Source organism: Ambystoma mexicanum, chromosome 3p (genome assembly GCF_040938575.1).
Source record: "Ambystoma mexicanum isolate Mex_15411 chromosome 3p, UKY_AmexF1_1, whole genome shotgun sequence".
Lineage (NCBI taxonomy): Eukaryota > Metazoa > Chordata > Amphibia > Caudata > Ambystomatidae > Ambystoma > Ambystoma mexicanum.
The window spans coordinates 898,458,066-898,476,508 of NC_090925.1; the positions used below are offsets into that span (position 1 = coordinate 898,458,066).

Consider the following 18,443-nt stretch of genomic DNA (forward strand, 5'->3'; position numbering starts at 1 on the left):
GCAGAGAGGCAAGAACTCCATGCCAAATTGTATAACTAATCTCATAGTCAAATTGTTATTTTTATATAGCGCTTTTGGCAAAGCGCTGTACCTATAACATTTATCACAATTCTCCCCCAACCAAAGTTGACACTCATTTATCGACATCGAAAGATGAAAGGCTGAGTTGGCCTTGTCTGGGTTCAAACCTGTGACCTACAAGCACAGGTCGCAGCAGTGCGCGCTCAACAGTCTGAGCTATCTTATTGGCGAACAGCCTTTAGAGGTCAGTAAACTGAGTATCGACTGAGATTTATAATCCGTGTCTAGATGTTGGACGAACCATGCATGAAGCGCTAAATAATAAAATGAAATACCTATCTGGATTATTACACGTCCGGTTTTGCTGAGGTTCTATTTCAATTACAAATGTAACTTTCATTTGTTTGTTTTTGAACAGCGCTTGTACTTCATAGAGAATCAGGTTTTGGATGTTTTATTTGTAATCTTGTAGACTTGATGATGTAAACCCTGTGATTGGTGTAATCAGACCTCCAGACAAGGTGCGTACTAGGCCTTTTTACGCATGAAAATCTTGTAAATACGACAGCATTATTATTTTCCTGTGTACATTTACACACAAGTTTAGAGCAGAGGGCAGTGCAAAGGTCAGGTTACTTGAAAGAAACCAGAAGGATACTTTTGATTTTTATCTGCATGGATGTAATTGCAAGCCAGGGATAAATGTCGCTGAAATGGAGTGTATTTCTCTGAAGCTAGAGAAATAATGAAAGGTGTATTCTGCCACAATGCAGAAAGCTGCCGCATCGTAATGATTTCCATACAGTTTTTGCACACGTTGGCTGGAAGTCGCATACATTTTACTCTCTTGTAAAGGAGAAATGTCCTTTTTACTCTCTTAAAATCCCATTTACCCTCAAAGTTTAAAAATAGGGAGTAAAATACTCACACCTCAAAATCTTATCTGGAGCACTGGGTGTAATGCCAATAACTCACTCTTGAGCAATGACTCTGCTGCCACTGACCTTTTTTATAGTAATGTACCCCTCTAGTCTGCAAGGTTGAATGGATGTAAAGTAGACCTTGCATACCCATAATTTTAGAGTCTTTTTAGAAATGGAGTGTAAATTAAATTATTAAATTATACGTGTAACTGCCTCCGCAAGAGTGTGAAGTATGCAACAGGCAACCATAACATGACAAAACCTAAAAATGAATAGGACCAATTGGAAACAAAACGGTTGTTTAGGAAAGAGGTCTGGTTTCAAACAATGTATTTATTACGTTTGTGGAACACCTTCTCTTACATGCATCTTGCTGATTATGCACACAGAACAGGAACTCTGAAAAATAAAATTGTGTAATAGCGGTTTGCTTTCACTGGTGAAAAAAGCATAATTAGTTACAAAGGATGAATTCTCAGTTGTAACCCATTTTTCCATCTTAATTATACAGTCCTAAAATGCTAGGAAAATAAATATGCACAGTGCTTCTGTTTGCTTCACACAACACAGCGGAAGCGGAATGGAAAGAAATAATTCCTTATATCACGGTGTGCAGTCTGTTTTTGGAAAGGCTTTAGAGAAAGAAACATTCAGTTTCAGAGACTTTTCTCCATGGCTTTCATTTACATCCATGTTGAAAAAAATCAAAATAAGCGTTCTGGTTTCTGTGGAGTAACCTGACCTTTGCACTGCCCTCTGCTCTAAAGCTGTGCGTAAATATATGCAGGAAAACAATAAAGCTGTTGTATTTACAAGATGTTCATGGGTAAAAAGGCCTGGCTCGGCTCTTCTGGATGCTTGGCTCCGTCCACAGGTTGATTAGGACCCTTTGCTGATCTGGTCTGCATTCAGTACCCCTCCTCATATCTAAAGTCTGGCGAGTGCTCGCACCTGGCTGGCCACTGAGAAGATCTGACCTACTCATGTACGCCAGTAGTGGTCCAATCGGGGACCACTGGGGCTCTCATGCACACCAGACATCCTGGCACCAGTAGTGTGGATTGGGACCAGACAGTGCCAGCCCACTTCCTGGGTACCCACATACGTGGCTTGCAGGGGCCCACGAAAGAAGCGGTTTACGCGGGCAACTGCATTCTCAAATAAGGAATTGTTGGGTCACGAAGACTAGGACAAAGGATAAAATAGCCAAAGGAACAGATAAAAGGCCTCATGGCATAGCTATGACTGACACTAGCCACAGTCCTGAGAAAAATGCGCTAAGCGCGGTATGGCTCAGTTAAAAGTTCTAAAAATACAAGATAAAGCTTCCGCTGCCACGAGTCTGTTCCAAGGCACACTTTACAATCACTAAAACATCCTTAGTAGATGAAAGGGTAGGTCCTTTGAGGCCAGCTTCAAGAGTGACCATATTGTGCACTTGTTTTGGCATTTATGGCAAACCTCATAGCTTCTTAATCTTGTTGGAGCATCGAATGATTTTAAGCAAGGGAAACCCCTGGGGTTTCAAACCAAACAACCGTCTTGGGGTAGGATTTTCAAAGGAAACTGTAGAGGTCGATGAGGAGTTAATTGTAGAATTTAGCGACTTGGGATACATAATTGGGGAACCTGATATATTTAGTGGGATAGCCATTACTGATTCTCGTATTTGCACCAATATTAATTCACTTTTGAATGTCTATTATAATTCCCTTAATCCTTAAGGATATATTCTGGTCCTGCATGATTATTCGTTCTTGATCTTTCTTTAATGGTATGTCTGGAATTTGTGTGGGCTGAGTAGATAATAAGGTTCTCTCTGCAGATTGGTCAAAATGAACTTGGGCCTCTGTTGTAGAAAGAGGCCCAGTTTGAATATCCTTATCCAATTCTGCATTCTGACCCATCAGGTGCATAGTTTGTTTGCATTGATTGTTTTAAAGTTTCTATTTTTCTATAACCTTAATTGGACATTATTTTTATTTTGTATCCATTATACTGTAGCTGTTTGGGTTGCTACTGTGGAAAGATCACCCCCCTCTGAAGAGAATATCCTGCCCAAGTTACCAAAAGAGATGAAGGACGTACACCTGTCGGGCTGTGCCTGTTTTTGGCTTTGATTGGGATCACCCCTGGTTTAGTAGTAGTGTGGGACTGAATGTATGAGGTTTTGACACTGCTCATGCCTGCAATCCTGTAGCACAATGGACATTTCATTACAATTTATGGTTTCTTTTCCTAATGTGTAAAATAAATGTGTAGGTACATCTCTTCGTGCTGCTGCACCAAACCACCCAACTTATTTGAAAGGAAATACTTGACAAGTGACAATCAAGGCTGCAAAGTGGCTTCCCTTGAGCAAGTACTCCTTTTCAGTCATTGTCCCTTTGCATTCTGGGACTTCTAGTATAGTTGTCCCCTTAAGTATGTAATATCCAAGCTTGTAAAGCACTCTTGGCGTAAAAGCTAGTTTTCTTTCAAGGTGTCAATTAACTTGGGTCTACTTGCCAGAAGCTGTTTTTTTCTATAAGAAAGTAGTACTCTGAACTCTTTTCCATGTGAATTCAACACTGTGACTGTTTCCATGAAGTTCTTCTGTTTTTAACACAGGTTTCTGTGTGCACTAGAGAACACGGCTTTATTATAGTATCTTAGTAACCTGTACTACACAGGATGAGTCACAGAATCACTTTTGAAAAATCCACTGATAAAGAAATGTCTATTGTGCTCATATAGATTGATTGTCCAAGCTATTCTGCAGCCTTGTTTTCCCGCGGCATGCACATTCGTCGTCCTCCCGTCTATGATGCTTTTCTTCTATCACCTTCTATCTCTCCCTTCCAGCCACCTACCACTCCCACCCCATCTCATTCCTGCCCCACCCAGCTCCACACTATTTCCTTTGCTACTATGGGTTCTTACTGTCAGAAAAATCTTTGTTTCTGGTGGTTCTCCTGTAATTGGGTATGCAGTGTTAATAACGAAAAATAATGACAAACCTTTTCAGTGACACCTGAAAAATGACAACAATGTCGAAACTTTTAGTAAACGTATGTATGGGGGTGGGCTAAGTGATTAAAAATGGTGGGGGTAGTTAGGGGGGGAAGCGGTAGAATCAGGGAGCTTGGGGGACCCCCATATTATAAAGGAGAAAAAAAAATCAACTTTTTTTGTTATTTAGGTGTCACTGAACTAGTTTCTTTATTTCTGTTCTCGTTCTAAACACATGGATCCTTGTATTTGATGCGTTTAGTGCCTTTAAGTTCTGAAAAAGGGGTATTGGGTTGCAGAGGTAGGAAGGTAATAAGGGAATCTACCATGCCCATTCAGATCCAATATTTTGATGTTTTGCTACACGTTTTGCCAATTGGTAAAATGTTCTTCTGCAAAGTTATTGGTGTTGTGTAATTTGATTTTACTACACAATGTTGCTTTCCTCTTCCACTGAGAATTTTGTGCGTTTATAAAAATGTTATTCCCGGAGCTTAGTCAAGGATGTAAAAGGCAGTGAAGATTGCCAAAGCGCTTGTCGCAGGAAGTCTTGATTCTATTAAAGACACGGAGGCGAGCATTATGCTTTTCTTCTTTATTACTGCCAAACACAGCAATTCAAATATAACCATTTTTCTTTCAATAGCTTTTCTTTTTTTTTTTTTTTTATAAAATAAACTTTTTGAAACATCTCAGTGTGAACAGACTCAAACCTGAACTCCACTACAAGTTCCATGAGGCTCTCTGCTATCTGTAGTCCCTGCCTCAGTCTCGCCCTCCAATGAGAGCGCTCCTGCTGGTGTAAACTCCTCTTGGCTGCAGGTACTTTCCTCTTCTTTTTTGATGACTTAAACTTTCTTGTGCCTTGGTGTACGTCCTAGGCTGCTGAAACCTTCGCTGCCTGTATTTTTTCTCCTCTGATATGCAGCCCTGTCTTGGCTCTATAGATAATCTGGAGAGTTTTTCTGCTCTTCCCCTTAAATAAAATAGAGATGACATATTAGGGAGGGGAATTAGTTGAACTCATTATTTCTGCTCCTGAAAGAAATATGTTAGATCTTCACATCTTTCATTACTTTAGCGGAATTCCCTCAGGGAGGGATAATGCTTGCCTCCGAGTCTTTAATAGAATCAAGATTTCCTGCGCTAAGCGATTTGGCAATCTTCATTCTATGACCAGACCGGAGGCGAGCATTATGCTTGTTCAAAGCTCTGTACCACTGCCATGGCAATATTTTCCACGGGCTTAAAGTAGAAAGTTCTGAAAACTGAGTCACTAGACCAATCTGCTGCCCTCAGGATCTCCTGCAGTGGAACTCCGGCTGCAAAAGCCCCTGAAGCCATAGATCCTCTTGCCGAGTGTGCTCCGAAGATCGAAATGTCTATGCCTGCTTGCTCCATGACTTCTTTCACCCATCTGGCTATGGTAGCTGGGGCTACAGGCTTAAAAGGATTTCTACGCGCTATGAGCAATTGCTTTACCCCGCATGGCCTTTCTGCTGCTGTCGCTGCTTCGTAACATTTAATGCTTTTGGCAACGCAAAGCTTACTGTTGTCAGGAAAGTAAGGGTAAGCTATGACTTTAGAATTAGTCTTAGTTCTCTGCGCAATGTTAAACGCTATACCCTCCGGGTAGAAGATCTTTCTATCAATCTCTAACACCTTTATGCTGGATACCCTTCTACATGAGACTAAACAGAGTAGGGTAGCAAGCTTCCCGGATAACTGCCTCTTTGACAACAGGTTGTTCCTTGGCCACTGCTCGAATAGATGTAGCACCTTGTTGACATCCCACAGTACTGAGTACCTTTGCTCTGGGGGCTTTGTCATCTTGATCAACCGAACTACTGCTAGGTGTTCCCCTACTTGTTGCCCATCTACTAACTCGTGCTCCCCTGAGATAGCTGATCTATATACACCAACTGTCCTGAAAGCTTTCCCGCTTGTCGATAGGGACGCTAGGAAGTTTAGTATGTACTCTGTAGGAGCTGAAAAGGGAGAAACGCTCCTCCCCCTGCACCATAATTCACAGGCTTGCCAAACGGAATTATAACTCCGGATTGTGGATGGTTCCCACGAAACTTTGATGAGCTCTGTAGCTTCTTCGGAAAGGCCTGACAAGCGCCATCTGCGCCTGAAACTCTGCACGCTATTAGGCTGAGGTTGTTGTCCTGAATCAGTGGATGAGCCCTGCCTTTCGGATCCACTAGATCTGCGCTGTGGGAGATCCTCTGCGGGAAATCCGTGGAAAGTTCCATCAGAACTGGAAACCAAGGTTGCGATCTCCATTCTGGTGTCACTAGGACTAGCTATGCCTTGTCTCTGCGGACCTTTGCAAGTGCCATCACCAGCATCGTGAAGGGGGGGGGGGAAGGCATAATAAATGCGGCCCTTCCAGCATTGCAGGAAGGCATCCATCCCGGTTGCTCCCAGATCCAGCCACCAGCTGAAATATTTGGGGACTTGAGAGTTTAGCCTTGACGCAAACAGGTCTGTATCGAAAGGACCCCACTTTAGCTATAACTTCTCGAAGACCGATGTGTGCAACATCCAGCTGCTCGAGTCCGTCAGGTACTGGGAGTTCCAGTCCGCTACTGCGTTCTTCGCCCCCGGAAGATATTATAGTGCCAGAAATCCTTGGCTAATTCTGCTAGCATCTTGGACCTTGTCCCTCCCAGTTTGTTGATATATTGTACTGCCGATATATTGTCCGTTCTGAGGAGGATCGAACATTTCGCTCTCTCCGGAGAATGCTTGAATTGCGAAGGAACCTGCTAGAAGTTCCAGGCAATTGATATGTAATGCTAGTTCTTCTTGAGACCATTTTCCACCTGTTTCTATTAGGCTACATCTCGCTCCCCAGCCTGATCTGCTGGCGTCTGATTCTATAATCATTTCCGGTATTTCCCCGAAAATGGAGCGTCCGTTGCAGGCTTCCATGTTGCTGAGCCACCATTGAATCTCTGATCTGCTCTCCTGGTCTAGAGTGACTAACTTGTGATATCTCCATCCTTTGCATAGATACTTTATCTTGAGTCTCTGCAGAGCTCGATAGTGAAGGAGACCCGGGAAAATCGCTTGGATCGAGGCCGCTAGTAATCCAACTATCCTGGCTAGATTCCGAAGCAATATATCCATCTTCTTCAGGGTTGCTTTCAGATCTTTCTTTATTGATCTGATCTTTGCTATAGGCAACTCTAAGGTGGCTTTCCTTGTGTCTATCATAAAGCCTAGGAATTCTATTCTTTTGCAGGGAGACAGCTCTGACATTTCGTAATTTATTGGGAATCCTAGTCCTGATATCAGATTTATTGCCCATTGCACTTGCTGCAGCAGTCTGTTTGTCTTCGGCCATGAATAGAATGTCGTCCAGATATATTATCATCCGCAGCCCTTCGTCTCTCAGTGCTGCCGCGAGGGGTCTCATTAGTTTGGTGAACGGCCAGGGGGCTGAGGCGAGGCCAAAGGGAAGCGTCCTGAACTGCCACGTCTGCTCTCTCCATGTAAACTGGAGGAATTGCTGATACTGAGGTGCTATGGGAACGGTTAGATACGCATCCTTCAGGTCTAACCGAACTGGCCAAGCCTCCTTCCGGAGCAGGTCGGCTAGGAGATGGATTCCTTCCATTTTGAAGTGCTTGTAAACTAGCCAGCTGTTCAACTCTTTTAAGTTGATTACCGGCCGCACCTTCCTTTTTTTGTGCACTAAAAACATGTTGCTTGAGAAACCTAGCGAGTGGGGCTGCGCTCTTTCTATCGCTTGCTTCTCTGCTAGCGCTTGGATCTCTGTCTAATAACTGCCTCTCCTCCTCAGTGCAGATAATGCGTGGAGGAGATCCTTCCTGGATGGGTAAGCTCATGAAATCTAGGTGATAGCCCTGCGCTGTCTGGAGAATCCAGGCGTCTGACGAAAGCTCTCGCCAATTGTGCATGAATAGCCCTGTTCTGTCTCCTATGGGCGGGTACTTTGCACAGCGCTCCGTCACCTGGGTTGCTATTCTGGTGTCTGAAATCGCCTCTTCATCTTCTTCCTCTGAAGCCTCTACCTCGATTCGGGAAGAACGTGTCCTGCTGGCGTGACTCCCAGTATTGGGCTGTTGGTCCTTGCAGCCTTCTGTTCGTGTTGAAACGGCCGGTCGAACGGCCTCTGAATCGACCGGCCCCGGCAAAAACCCGCCCAGGGAATACTTCTTTGATCGAAGCCTGTGCTTTCTCTAGAGCAGCGTAGGTCCCCACAAACCTACTCATCTCTTTGACAAAGGTGTCACCAAAGAGGAGTCCTTGGGTGCCTTCTCCTGCTTCGTAAGAGGCTAGATCGCCTAGCTTGGCGTCTATCTTAAATAGCATGGACTTTCTTCTCTCTGTCGATATGGCTGCGTTAGTGTTGCCGAGCATACAAACGGCATGCTGTGCCCAGTTCACCAGGATGTTGGGGTCTATCGGTTCTATGGTATCCTTGGATCTTTCTGCCAAGTCCATAATCTTCGCAATGGGGCCGGATAGATCAAACACTTTGTCCTGGCAAGACCTCCAACCGCGGTCCATACCTTTCCTAAGGTCTTTGCTCGCCTTGGAGATGAGAGAGCATTTTGGGGTCTAGCTCGGGAGTCTCCGACGCTTTGCTGTTGAGCTCAGGCCTAGGGCACTCGGCTCTCAGTCGAAACCTTGTCTCCTTCTCTAATGGCTTCCTTATTCTTTGGGCCATGTAGATCACCACTCTAGGTGACAGGGTCTATTCGGTGGACCACGGATGACGGATTGTGTCTGGTTCAAACATATCCGAAATATCATCTTCTGGGGTACCTTCCACTATGCTGGCTTGGGTGGTACCTGTCGCTTTGGAATGATCTGGTACCTTATCAATGCTTTGAGTCTCGTCATCCTCTTCTCCAAACTCTTCTGATGATGAAATAGCATCCCCTATATTTTCTTCCCCTGGGGTAGGGGGGAGGCTGGGCATAGCTGATCTGGCCATGAAAGCGTCTTTTAATCTAAGGAATGCAACAGCTGCCTCCAGGGGCTTCCCTCTAGTCACCTTAATTGTGCCCGGGGGGGGGTAGAAGAATGCTTCCTCTTCTGGGCCACCTTACAACCCCTATTAGCTTCATCCAGAGGCTTAGTGGAGGTCCCCTCCTCAGGATCTTCTTGTAAGCCAGCCTTATTGCCCAAAATATTCTCGAGAGCTAACAATCTCTCCTGAATGGGTTGTACTCCCTGAGCTACTGCTCTGGCAAGGGAGTCCCCTAGAACTTTTTAAAACTGAGGGATAGATCCCTCTATTCCTCCTGCAGCATCTCCTCCTGCTCCTCGTATTCCTCCCAATATTCTTGGCTGTTGGATGCCATTCTGTAATTCCTATGAGTGGCAGTCACTTAGGATTGGAAGGAAAAACTTCTAGCCTCTCAGCTCTGAAGGTAGATGGAGAGGATCTGAAAGTAGCACCTCTAGTGTGCTTCTTTCCGATTTTCCTATTCTTATTTTTTTTTATTTTTTTTAATGAAATGCCTCTGGTAGGAGCGTGAACCTTACGCCTGGATACCCCCGTGTGTTCGTGAGCTGCGCGACCGTTATCAGGCGTAGAAACGGAAATGGGCTCTGTGTGTGTGATCGTGAATGCGCAGAGCCTGAATCTGAGCGACGCCACAGCCGTGTTAAACTGTCGGCTCGCTTCAGGATGGGCGCGTATGATGGATACTGGAGGGGAAACGCGCCCAAACGCAATCGATGACGCTCGCGGGCAGTTTCCCCTCCGCGTATCAAGTTAATCCTGTATATTCTGTACTCGCAGTCCGCGCACGAAAATTCGAGTCTAAAATGACTGGAAATGAGGTATTACTTGCGCGCCTTCAACCGAGAACGCTGTGCTTTGAATGGAAATAACTGCATGAACTAGTATGCTATATACAGTCAAATATGACTAGAACTGCTTATTACACGTGCACCATTATCTGAGAGCTCTGCACTTTGTGAATGAATACGAATTCTGAAAGAGAGTGTTAATTACAGTCTAACGTTCGACTGACTAGTAGCAAAAGGTCACTTAGCTTGTGTCCAGCAGCCAAAAAGAAGAGGAAAGCACCTGCAGCCAAGAGGATTTTATACCAGCAGGAGCGCTCTCATTGGAGGGCGAGACTGAGGCAGGGACTACAGATAGCAGAGAGCCTCATGGGACTTGTAGTGGAGTTCAAGTTTGAGTCTGTTCACACTCCGATGTTTCAAAAAGTTTATTTTATAAAAAAAAAAAATGAAAAGTTATTGAAAGAAAAATGGTTATATTTCAATTGCTGTGTTTGGCAGTAATAACGAAGAAAAGCATAATACTCGCCTCCGGTCTTGTCTTAGAATTTAAAAACATCTGTGTTAACTGCTTATGAGAGCATCATCCATGTGTGTTTCTCCTGACTAAATGTATGTATGTGGTTTGTGCGTTCAGACCAGGTTTACTCCACAGTGAGTAATAAACATACATAGTTTGGTTTCCTTTTCTCATTCTTATCTGATCGGTGTTCAGCTGAATCTCATACACTTACTTCTGTGTCCTGCATACAAGTGGTGGAGTCAGTGTATTCAATTGACTTTACTAACAGTGACGCTTTCACAATTATCCCGACCTGTGTGTGGAGGGAGGCCGATTTTGGGTAGCATCAGGCTACTTATGGGTCCACTCTGTCAATGCTAGTTTCCTCAATACATTCAACAATTGTAATCCACATAGACCAGCCAAGCACCTACATAATTTGTCAGCTGTTAACGTCTTATTACTTGGAGTCCTATTATGGCAGCCTACATAAAAACCTTTAGCTTTTCCAATGCGTGTTATAATTTTGTCTTCTGCTACCATCAGTGGCACATTGATGTGCCCACCTATTTTTCTTACTTGTACACACTTAATGACCAGACGTAGTGTTTACTTGTCACTGGTTCTTGCAATAGTACTGTCTTGTGTCAGTCTGAGCAGAATCTCTGATACCAACACAGCCTGCTCGGCCTCTATTTAGTCTGCTTGGAGGGTTGGAGAGGTAAAAGTAGTCAAGATGGAGGTCTTGTTACATTTAATAACATGTGTGGCCGTATTTTTTGTATTTTTGGTTGTTTAGGAAATGGATCTAACAACACTTTTTCTATTCTTTAGCCAATCACTATAATTGTATCTTGAAATCCTCCGTGACTTGATAAAAATTGATTTCTTATTTCCCCCTCTAGTTAAATATATGAAGGAAATCTCACCTTACTTCAAGAGCTCTTCTTTGGGTGGGTCTGTCTGCTGGGACTCTCCACCGCCTCCCTCTCTTCAGAAGCAGGCCTCCCCTAATCTCTCCTTCAGAGACCTCAAAGAAGGCAAGAGCATTCCTTTGAAAATGTGCTACATTTCAAGACGATTTATTTCAACTGATCCAGAGAAAAGGTAAGGATAGAGGAACTGTTATGAATTTGGGAAAGTTTACTCTAAAAATGTTTACTTAGTGTTGCAATGGTTAGCTCCATCTCTCTTTGCCTGCTTTTAGATTGTTCTTACCAAATATGCAATATTCTTGGTCAGTGAAGACTGATTAGTGAATAGCAATGTGATTAGGAGTGATATATGCTGCTTTAAATATTGAATTGTCCACAAACCAACTTCATCTGATTTTTTTTTTTGTTAGTGTTGTAAAAATGTTTACTTCAAATTCTCATACTGGTCTAGGGGTTGTACAGCACTCCTATGACCTTGCTTCAACAATCTAGATGTTCTATTTTGTGCTCACCATAATTTCCATTTGTTGCTTCAATCCGCAAGATTGTCGTGACATGCCACATTCCCCAGTGAGTCAATGGTGGTAGTTTGTTGATTCATGTTTAGTTTAAAGAAAGGTGATATATTAGTTAGATTTGAGTTCTCCAGCATGGAAGTACATCACATTTCTCCTAAATGCTTTTTTTACAGCAATTGGAAACTTGGATATCCTGCATGGACTTGGATGTTGAAAAATGGCATTGCATGTCCACGTGTTGCATCCTCTGTTTGTGTTGTGGTGTTTTGTTTTCCTCTTACTTTGTGCATTTCCCTTCCCTTCCTGGTCTGTTTGCTTTGTCCCCTTCCAGCACGTGACCGGAATGGACCTTATAAAGAGTTAGCCCAGGGTAGACCCTGCCTGGGCAACCAACTAAGGGCTATGGCAACGGGCACTTCCCATTCCCTTGTTTGTCCCTGTTCGCCTTTGGAAGACGGATGATCCACCCTACAGCGACAACCAGGTAAGGTGGTATCGGTGGTGTGCACAGCCATTACTGTGTTCAATTAAAACCATGCCTCTTCTTTATTACTACTATAAAATCTGAACATTGTGTACATGTAATGAGTGGTCAGTGTATTGCACTTAGAAGAATGTGTGGGAGTGGCTAGTATGTTGCGCTTGGAGGGGATGTGGGGGCGGCCAGTGTATAGCAATTGGAAGAATTGGAGGGTACCGATGAGATGTAGCTGAATGAGCTCTGAGGACAAACTTGGAAGAACTTTGAGAGTAGCCAATAAACTAACCACCCTGCTCCTGCTCCCTTCCAATATACCTCCCAAGTCCGATACACGCCCTATGGGCTAGCCAAACTACACACAAAACGCACATCCAACATAACTAACATTCATATAACACAAACCAGCCCAGACCCTGGACCATACCCTAATGGATACAACAAGCCAGTGCACACAATCAAATTAGCTGCAAGAGCGCACACGCACACGTTTTCTCCTAGTTCTGGATCTATCCCATCCTTCTACTCTCACAGCGCCACGTGAGTGCCTGGAGACCATCCTAATGGTAACGCTGCACGGTATAAGACAACACAACATAACATTCCATTTCCACCAAATAGGTTTTTAAGGTACAGTTCAGTAAGATAAGTATTTTCTCTGGTATTGGAACTCTGGTGGGGGGGAGGTTTCAAAGCACCCGTAAAAAACTGGAAAATGTTCAGCTCTGTCAGTTTGAGCCTGAAAGTGATTGTTTGAAGAGCATATACTAATGTTTTTTCATTAAGACAGCATAGACTACTCAATCCACACTGAGAACAAGGGCCACCACATTCAGTGAAATCTTTAAAACTTGTATTCTGTGCCTTCATGTGCAGCTGATCGAATTGGCACCACAAACCTTCATTAGTTCTGCTGCTATAAATTGTATTTGTCCAACCAGAATTTTTGTAGCGAGATGTCCTTCATTAGGGACCGAGTTTCCTACCCGTCTTGAAGAAGCTGCTGCAGCAGACCAAAGCTCTTGGGAAACTATTGCTTGGTTTCCCTCTTACCATATTTAAAGGTCCTTAAGTGGGAGGTCTTCAATGATCTGGCTTTCATAGTAAACACTCAACTGAGACTGCACTCGTGCATGTCTCCAACTTTCTTTCGGGTGCTCGCAACACCAAGCTCTTCTCTACTCATCCTTTTCGGATCTCTCTGCCACTTTGAACACTGGGCCACTGCTCTACAGAGCCTTAGGCTTAAAAAAATCTGCTCGAGCATGGATTGCCTCTTCCCCTAGAAGCTTATGAAAGATTGCCATTTGGTAAGCATGTAGAAGGCCTAGGTTTTGGGATTGTTTTTCTTTTTCATAATAAAATTATGTGGGTAATCTATTTAAAAGGGTGGACCGATAAACGGCTCTCTCAACACCCCCTTATCGGAAAGCTCCATGCAAAAAGCATAGTGAACGCAAGTGCGTAGCTGCAGCAGTTTCCATTTTTTTATTCTTTTATTTTTTACAATTTATACATTTTACAATAGTACAGTTACAGAACCCACTTCCCACTAGACATAAAACAGTGTCAGTACAGATTTAAAAATCTACCCCAAATTGCCTTGAGAAGTGCCTTTTTCTGGTGACTGTATATCACCCTTTCCATACCTGTAAGTTTTGACATTTCAGCCAATCCTCTTCACTTGGAGAATTCCTTGACTTCCATACTCCCAATAATAACTTGTTCACCATCATTGATCCTCTGGACAGCCACTTCTTTTGGGTTTCACATAAGCCATCCAACATGTCATCGTCTCCAAGAACTAAAGTTACACAATCCAAGTCCAAATGCTCTCAGTACATTAAATTGTGCAAGGTTTCTCCCAGACATTTCTTACCCTAACACATTCCCAAAGTATATGTTCCAATATACTCACTCTGTGGGAGCAACCCCAGCAACTATCAGAATCAGACATACCTTGTTTGTATAATCTCTCTGGTGTCCAATAGACCCTGGGCCTCATTACGAGTCAGGCATTAAGGGGTTTACGGCGCCGTAAACGGCGCCGACCCTTAACGCCTGATTACAAGGTCCCTTAGCGCCATGGTGAGTTTAATGCCTGCTTTTTGCAGGCGTTAAAATCCATGGCGCTAAGGGACCTTGGAGATAATTACGGCACCGTAATTTACGGTGGCGTAATTATCTCCTTCCCCACTCCCATTATGCCCTATGGGGCAAAAATGGGAATGGGGAAGGGTAAATGGGAAATGGGGATTTACCGCCCCACTCACCTTGGAATGGGGCGGTAAATCCGCCAACCACCATGGCGTAAACATAGTTTACGCCATGGCGGTAAAGGTACGACCCAGGCGGTAACTTACCGCCTGGGTCGTAATGAGGCACCCTGTCTTGATCTTCCACCAGGCTCACAGACGAGAGAGACACATTCCATATTCTCAACCAACGTTCCTCTGACTCTTCACACGGCAGTCTCTTTATCCACTCTTCTAGTAAGTCCGCATTCCCTTTAGCCTTCGATACAAGCAATCTGTCATATTTACTTGCTAAATGTCCCTCCTCTTTTGCTAGTGCATTCACGCTACTGACATCTATTTTGAGGGGATTGGGTCCTCCGATATATTCCATATCTATGACAGATAATCACCATAGCTGTGCAGCTTTGGCAAATTTTCGGCGTCTGCGTCCTGCTTCGATGACCGCGATAAGCTGTCTTCGAGGGCCTCCGTCGTGCCGCCGTCACCGGATGTTATAAGTAGGACGCACGACACCCGTAGCCTCAGTTCCGTTTTTTCCGCGAACGTGTTAGCTTCGGAGATCTCGGCGCGCCTCGGTTCTTCTGAGTTCTATTCTTTCGGTTCTTCGAACCTGTTCGTTTGTGAAGATTTACATGATGTCTTCGTCTTCTTCTACCCCGCTTCCGGGTTTCAAGAAGTGTCGGGACTGCGGTTCCAAGATGTCACTGACGGACCCGCACAACGCCTGCCTCTGGTGCCTCGGTGAGGACGACACCACGGACGATTGTGATGAGTGCCAGTCGTTAACATCGAAGGCCTTGCGGGAGTGTAAGAAGAAGCTTTCTCTCGGTAAGGTGTCCAATCCCCGGAAGTCGAAATCCACTGGGCTTTCGACTGACGATTTGAGGGGCGACTCTCTGCATAGTTGGCGTAAGTCCAGGGGGTCTCGGTCCCGGAGTGGGTCCCCCCATTCCTCTGCCTCTTCGAGGCACTCGCGGAGGCGCCGTCACCAGTCGCCTTCCTCGTCCGAGGACTCCGCCTGTCAGCGGATTGCTTGTCCCAACAAGCATTCCACTCCTGCGGAATGGGATTCATTTCGTAAGGAGATGATGGCGATTTTTCAGTCGCAGGGCTCCGTTCCGTCCGCGCTGTCGAAAGACGTCAGCAGGGAATGTGCTAGAGACACCGTTCGCACGCCTTTGGCCTCGAGTGAGCTTGAGCGGTTGTCGCGATCACTGGGTAACTTCGAAGTCCCAGTCGGACAAGGTGGATCACTCTAGCCATGCCCGCTCGAGGTCCTGGTCCTTGGCGCCCTTGAGACAGTTGGAGCCTCTGAGGTCTTCGAAGAAGACATCGGCGCCGAGGCCATCGAAGGACTCTCAAGGCTCTTCCTCCGAGGAAGCCGTCGACTCAATCAGAACCCAGGCTGTCGAACGACACGCTCGGGGCTCCGCCCTCGAGGCCTGTGTTGATGCCTTCGGCGCCAGGCTCGAGGTCGACACCGATTCTGTTGACGCCCTCAACGCCTTTCGAGGAGGCTTTATCGGAGGTGCCCCAGAGACCGGTGGAAACTCTGAGAAAGGCCCTGCAGAAGTCAGTAAGGCCTGTATTTGAGCCTTTTTCTGTGCCCTCATCCAGGGATTTATTCCAGCCTCTGGATTACATCTCTGAGGTGGATGAAGGGTCTGATGAAGGTATGGCTCCTGAAGAAGTTCCCCACAAACTCATGTATGGTCATAGCCAGCTAGAAGACATGCGTCAGTCCTTGCACGACACCAGTGGTCTGGACACACCTCCGGAGGTTGAGTTCGGTAGGCCTGAGCCTGGAACACACGCCTAGTCCTCGTACCGGCGCCTTATGTCGAGGGTGACGGAATACCTGGGGTGGTCTGCGCCACCAGTGGATTTTCTGCAGGATGACCTGATGGATATCCTTGACCAACGTCCACCAACTGACCCGGTACTATCATTCCATATGGCCTTGCAAAGAAGGGTGGCAGCGGCTTGGACTGCTCCGGAGAGTTTCCCGGCAGTGAGCAAGTCTTTGCCGAAAAAATACAGTCCAGCTAGTAGCAACCCCAGCTACTTGACTACGCACCCCACTCCGGAGAGTTTGGTGGTGCAGGCGGCTACGGCCCTTGGAAAACAGGCGTCATACCCTACCATCCCTCCTGATAGGGACGACAAGCGTTTTGATGGCTGGGCGAAGAAAGTGGTTTCTTCAGGGGGTATGTCTTTACAGGCAGCCAACTCCGTGTGTGCCTTAGCACGTTTCACTCGCACTCTGTGGAATTGTCTCTTTGGCGGCTGAACATATTCCCAAAGGGGAGGAACAGGGTGGCTTTCTTGCTCTCGTTCAGGTGGCAAGGATGCCATGTGTGAATCCGTTCAGTCGGGTCTGGACATGGCCGATTGTGCCAACCGGTCCATGGCGGCGTGCACCGTAATGCGCAGATTTGCGTGGTTGCAGAATTCGGGGTTTGCTCCTGATGTACAAGCCCGGCTTCTCTACATTCCCTTTGATGGTGAACATCTTTTTGGCAGCAAGGCTGACGAGAGCCTTGAGAGGTTGCAGACCTCTAAAGCTGCAGCAAAGTCGTTGACCGCTGAAGTTCGCCAACCTCTGCCTTTTTGTCCTAGAGGACAGCAATGGAGGGAAGGTTCCTTTCGATACTACTCTTCCTTTGGTAGATTGACAGGAGCTGCAAGTCAAAGGGGCCACCGTAGGAGTACCAGAGGTGGAAAACAAGGTACTCGAGGTGCCAAGACCGCTCAGGCAGTTGCCTCTTTACCCTCAGGCAATGCCGCAGCCGCTTCGACTCAGTCATGAGGCCATGTCCCATGGTTCGTCGGTTGGGGAAGGCTGGCGCAGCATCTTGTAGAATGGCATGCCATTACTTCAGATGTGTGGGTTCTGGAGATCCGCTCCTTTCGCAGGAAATCAAATCCCTGCTGGAGAAAGGCGCCATAGAACAGGTGCCTGTAGCGGAGAGGAACAAGGGATGGTGTTCCCCTTATTTTTTGATTTCGAAGAAAGACTGGGGATTGAGACCCATCATGGACTTGCGTGGTTTGAACAAACTCCTCAGGAAGGACAAGTTCAAGATGGTTACTCTCTCTCAAGTCCTCCAGGGCCTTCAACTTCAGGACTGGTTGGTGTCTCTCGACCTCAAGAACGCTTACTTTCATGTGCCTATTCATCCCAAGCACAAGAAGTACCTGAGGTTAGCGGTTGGCGACTCACACTTTCAGTTTCAGGTCCTGCCGTTCGGATATACCTCCGCCCCGAGGGTTTTCACCAAGCTCATGGTGGTGGTGGCAGTGTATCTCAGGAAACTGGGGATTCACGTCTACCCCTACCTGGACGATTGGTTGATCAGGGTGCGCTCTCCCGAGCAAGTCCTGGATCATCCCTTCACAAGCTGGGCTTCTCCCTCAACTTAAAGAAGTCCCATTTGACGCCAACTCAGCGACTCCAGTACATCGGAGCAGTGCTCGACAGGTCCCTTTTCCAAGTTTCAACATGCCCAGAGTCTCCCGGCGGAGTTCTTGAGGTTGCTCGGCCTCATGGCATCCTGCATTCTTCTGGTGCCAGAGGCCAGGTTGCGGATGAGATCTCTGCAATGGGCTCTCAGGATGCAGTGGTCACAGTCCTCCGGCAGGATGTCAGACCCTGTTCAGGTGCCACCCTCGGTCGCCCAGGACCTTCTGTGGTGGGCCGTCGAAGGCAATCTGATGAAGGGGGCTCCATTTTGGCTACCCTGGCCGGAGGTGACGATCGTGACGGATGCTTCCCTCACGGGATGGGGAGGTCATGCCAACGAGTTGACCGTCAGCGGTCATTGGTCTCCGTGGGAGTCCAGACTCCATATCAATCTGTTGGAGCTGAGGGCCGTCAGGCTTGCCCTGAAGGCTTTTCTGCTGACTGTGCGAGGGAAGAATGTCCCGATTCTGACGGACAACACAGTGGCCATGCACTACCTCAACAAAAAGGTGGGGGGCACTGGGTCACTTCCTCTGTGCAGGGAGGTGATGCAGCTGT

The 18,443-nt window shown here is 46.1% G+C and overlaps 1 protein-coding gene across 3 annotated transcripts in view; it reads left to right on the top strand.

Annotated features, from left to right (window-relative positions):
* SNTA1 (syntrophin alpha 1) overlaps positions 1 to 18,443 on the top strand; it is a 385,016-nt gene that overhangs the window by 194,495 nt on the left and 172,078 nt on the right. For all 3 annotated transcript variants that reach the window (XM_069652132.1, XM_069652133.1, XM_069652134.1), the window contains exon 3: positions 11,139 to 11,340. In XM_069652132.1, coding sequence (XP_069508233.1) covers positions 11,139 to 11,340 — 202 coding nt within the window. The remainder of the gene's footprint in view (positions 1 to 11,138; positions 11,341 to 18,443) is intronic.